A 3363-nucleotide genomic window follows, 5' to 3' on the forward strand; every position below is an offset into this window, starting at 1 on the left:
ATGCCAGGAAAACACTGGGGAGAAAAAAAAAAAAAACCCTACCAAAGTAGGAGACTCAGAAACAGTCGCCTCTTAGTTATTACCTGTCACATTTATCGGGATCGAGGGGCTGATAGCTGGCTTCGTAGCAACTGATTCTCTTCATGAAGTCGTCCATGGCTTCTGCTGAGTTGCAATCTTTGTAATCCGGGCTGGAGATTTTAACTTCCTGTAACACCACAGAGAGGCAGCTGATGAATCACGCTGGAGGCTTTCTGCTTAGGTGAAGCGGGTTTGGGGCTCGCGGACAGGGGAAGTACAGGCCAGCTCAGAGTGACGACGATCCCACCCGGCGTTTAAGAGAAAGAAAGAAATACGCTGGGGCGTGAGTCATAACCCGGCGAGGACACGGAGAGGGCGCCCTGCGGACGGAGGATCGCTCCCTGCCAGGGCGGACGCAGGAAAGCCACAGGCGTCTACTGAACGCATCGGAATGGGGCCATGAATTGGGATCAACCCAGTACCAGGTCATCACCGGGCCGCCAACCCTCAATTCGAGTTCTGGGCCCGTGTCTGCAACGTCCCCCACACCAAGGTGGGCTGTCAGTTAGCAAAGGCGCGCTCCCCAGTTGCTGGTGATGCCCTGTCCCAAGGGTTCGCCCTGGTGACACCCACAGATGGGGCACCACATGCCTGTAATGGCTCCCCAACTAGTGCTTCTCCACCGGGACCACAGGCCTGGTCCTTCTGGAGGCTTCCTCTCATGGGAAGAGCAGGGAGAGGAAACGACCCTCAGGCTCGCCGTCCCCTATAGGCGAACAGGAGGTCTGAGAAACCTGGCAAGTTTTAGGGAAATTCAGAATTTGTTAATGCACGTGCTCTTTTCCTCTAGAACAACTACCGCTGCCACGGGAGAGGCAGATCCTCTTCAACAGCCCAAGTTCAGGGGCGCCCGCCTAGGTGGCTCAGTCGGTTAAGTGTCCAACTTTGCTTGGTTGGACAGGTCATGATCTCACAGTTCGTGAGTTCGAGCCCCGCGTCGGGCTCTGTGCTGACAGCTCAGAGCCTGGAGCTGCTTCCGATTCTGTGTCTCCCTCTCTCTCCTCCTCTCTCTCTCTCTCAAAAATAAACAGACATTAAAAATACATATTCTTTTAAAAAAAACAAAAACTGTGTTCAGGGGCACCTGGGTGGCTCAGTAGGTTAAGTGTCCAACTCCTGATTTTGGCTCAGGTCACGATCTCACGGTCCGTGCATCAGGCATCAGGCACTGACTATGCAGAGCCTGCTTGGGATTCTGCTTCTCTCCCTCTCTCTCTGCCCCTTCCCAGCTCATGGGCTCTCTCTCTCTCAAAAGAAATAAATAAATGTTAAAAAACAAAAAACAACCCTGAGTTCAATGAGGAGTCAGTGCCTCACGGGTGCAGAGTCTCAGTGTGGGAAGATGAAGAGATTCTGCGCATCCTCGGTGGTGACCACGGCGCACAGTAGGGAGTGTGCTGAGCGCCACAGGGTTGAACACTTGCGCGGTGAAGGTGGTAAACTGTATATTTTACCACGTTGAAAAAACAATCTCAGTTCCCAAATCCCTTCCTCCTAGCACGGCCGCCACCAGAAAGCACGGGGGGCAGGCTTATGCCGCAAAGCTGCTCTGGGGCTCAATCGGAGACACAGATTTCCAAACACGGAGGGTCGAACGACCAGATGTGTTAACAGAGGATAAGATCGGTGGTGAGCTCCCCGTCAAGCACATGCCGACAGCTCACCGCGGAAATGAACGCGCTTCGCTACCAAGAGGAACGAGTAGAACGAAACTAAAGGGACATCGTCCTGTGTCCAGATTACAGTAACTTCTGTTCTACGTCCCTGTCCTTTGAGCCTCTTCCTCTGGACCTGAAACGAATCTGGATTTCCCCCACTTTGAATAGCCCCTTCTGAACCACGAACTCAGTTCTTAGAAGCGCCTGTACCCATTCCCACTGCCTCGGAGAAAAGTTCCAACATCGGCAGCCAACAGAGCTTCAGGAACCCTCTGAGGTGCGCTGGTAACACAGCAAACCCCAGCGTTCCCCGCGGGAGCGTCACACCTGCTTTTCGTTAGAGACACCTCTTCGCCTTGCGTATTTAAGCTGCACAGAAAACCACCTGTGCGAGAAGGTGACCTGTGGTGACATCTTCATGGTAACTATTCCCATTCAGGGTATGCTGCTCTCAAGTAGCAAAACTTAAGAGCTAATCAGGTTAAGCTGCCGGTTACCCTGGGTCTGTGTGCGCAGGTCCCCTCGGCACCGGGCCAGGGGAAGCGTGTGTTCCAGACGCAGCGGCAGGAAGAGCTGTACGGCCTCCGCTCTCCCTGCACGTGCGGGGCCGCCTTTCAGTCCGGTGTGTCCCGTGAAGCCTTATCAGCACTCGCTGTCCCCTACTTGACCTTCACAGCCAAAGCGTCCGGCCTGCTGCCTTCCTTCCGTCCGGAAGGGTGAGCTGCCCTCTGTCCCCGCCCAGCTGCCAGGCTACTGCCACTCACAGAAACTGTCCCCAGGCCCCTGCTTTATCTCTCAGGTCCCGCGAAGGCTGCTTTCTGCCGGCCGCCTGCAAGGACCCCAGATACAGCCGGTGCAGGCCACAGAACAGGCTTCTGGATGAACCGCCGCCCCGCCCGGCCCACCTCCCCGGATCCCACGTCTCAGACAAAGCCACGGGCTGGGAGAGCCGGCGCCTTCTCAGGGACTAGTTGCTGCTCTGGGCCCCAGCACGCCGTCCCCCACTTTCCTCAGACTGTCACCCCAGAGCGGGGTCCTGCGTTGTCTTACCATGATGTTGGAGGCCACAACCATCGGGTCATCGCACACGGACTCAATGAAAAATACCTGGAAGCAAGCAAGGAGGGAAGTGGGGAAACGACAGATGTGACACACAAAGTGTGGATGGCGGGGTCATCGTGGCATCCGCAGACCCCACCTGCGAACACCCAGACACCTAAAACGAACCACTGCTCACTCCTGAGTCCTTCGCCGGCCCACGCCCTAGCCTGGGTAACCCCCCAGGCCCCCACAGGACAGGCCCCATCCCACGCGGCAGCAGCAGCGGGTAGAGAACCCGGCCAGGAGCAGAGCCGCCACCGACCGGGAGTCGGCGGAGCCTTCCCTGCTCCGCGTGGCCAGACCGAAGTTCCGCTCACCTTGAAGTCATTTTCTTTGGCAAAATGAAGGATCATGTGTCTCCTCTCCCTGGTGGTATTGGTGGCATCGAACACCTGACGGGGAGACAGAAAGGCAGTGAAGGGAGCCCAAGCTGGGGATGAGCAGTATTCACCCAACCACAAGCAGGTGAGGGCGGTCACCTCCAGGCGTGAGCCGAAAACGTAGTTCCGGGACAGGCGGCGCC

At 56.5% G+C, this 3363-nt stretch overlaps 1 protein-coding gene across 1 annotated transcript in view; it reads right to left on the bottom strand.

Annotated features, from left to right (window-relative positions):
- The window catches only part of PFKFB3 (6-phosphofructo-2-kinase/fructose-2,6-biphosphatase 3), a 31981-nt gene that overhangs the window by 19308 nt on the left and 9310 nt on the right, over window positions 1-3363 (bottom strand). The window contains exons 5-7 of the mRNA XM_077758539.1: window positions 3158-3232; window positions 2790-2846; window positions 84-208 (exon numbers count right to left, since the gene is read on the bottom strand). Of these exons, the coding sequence (XP_077614665.1) occupies window positions 84-208; window positions 2790-2846; window positions 3158-3232 (257 nt within the window). The remainder of the gene's footprint in view (window positions 1-83; window positions 209-2789; window positions 2847-3157; window positions 3233-3363) is intronic.

This window comes from Crocuta crocuta, unplaced genomic scaffold (genome assembly GCF_008692635.1).
Source record: "Crocuta crocuta isolate KB4526 unplaced genomic scaffold, BGI_CrCroc_1.0 scaffold32, whole genome shotgun sequence".
Lineage (NCBI taxonomy): Eukaryota > Metazoa > Chordata > Mammalia > Carnivora > Hyaenidae > Crocuta > Crocuta crocuta.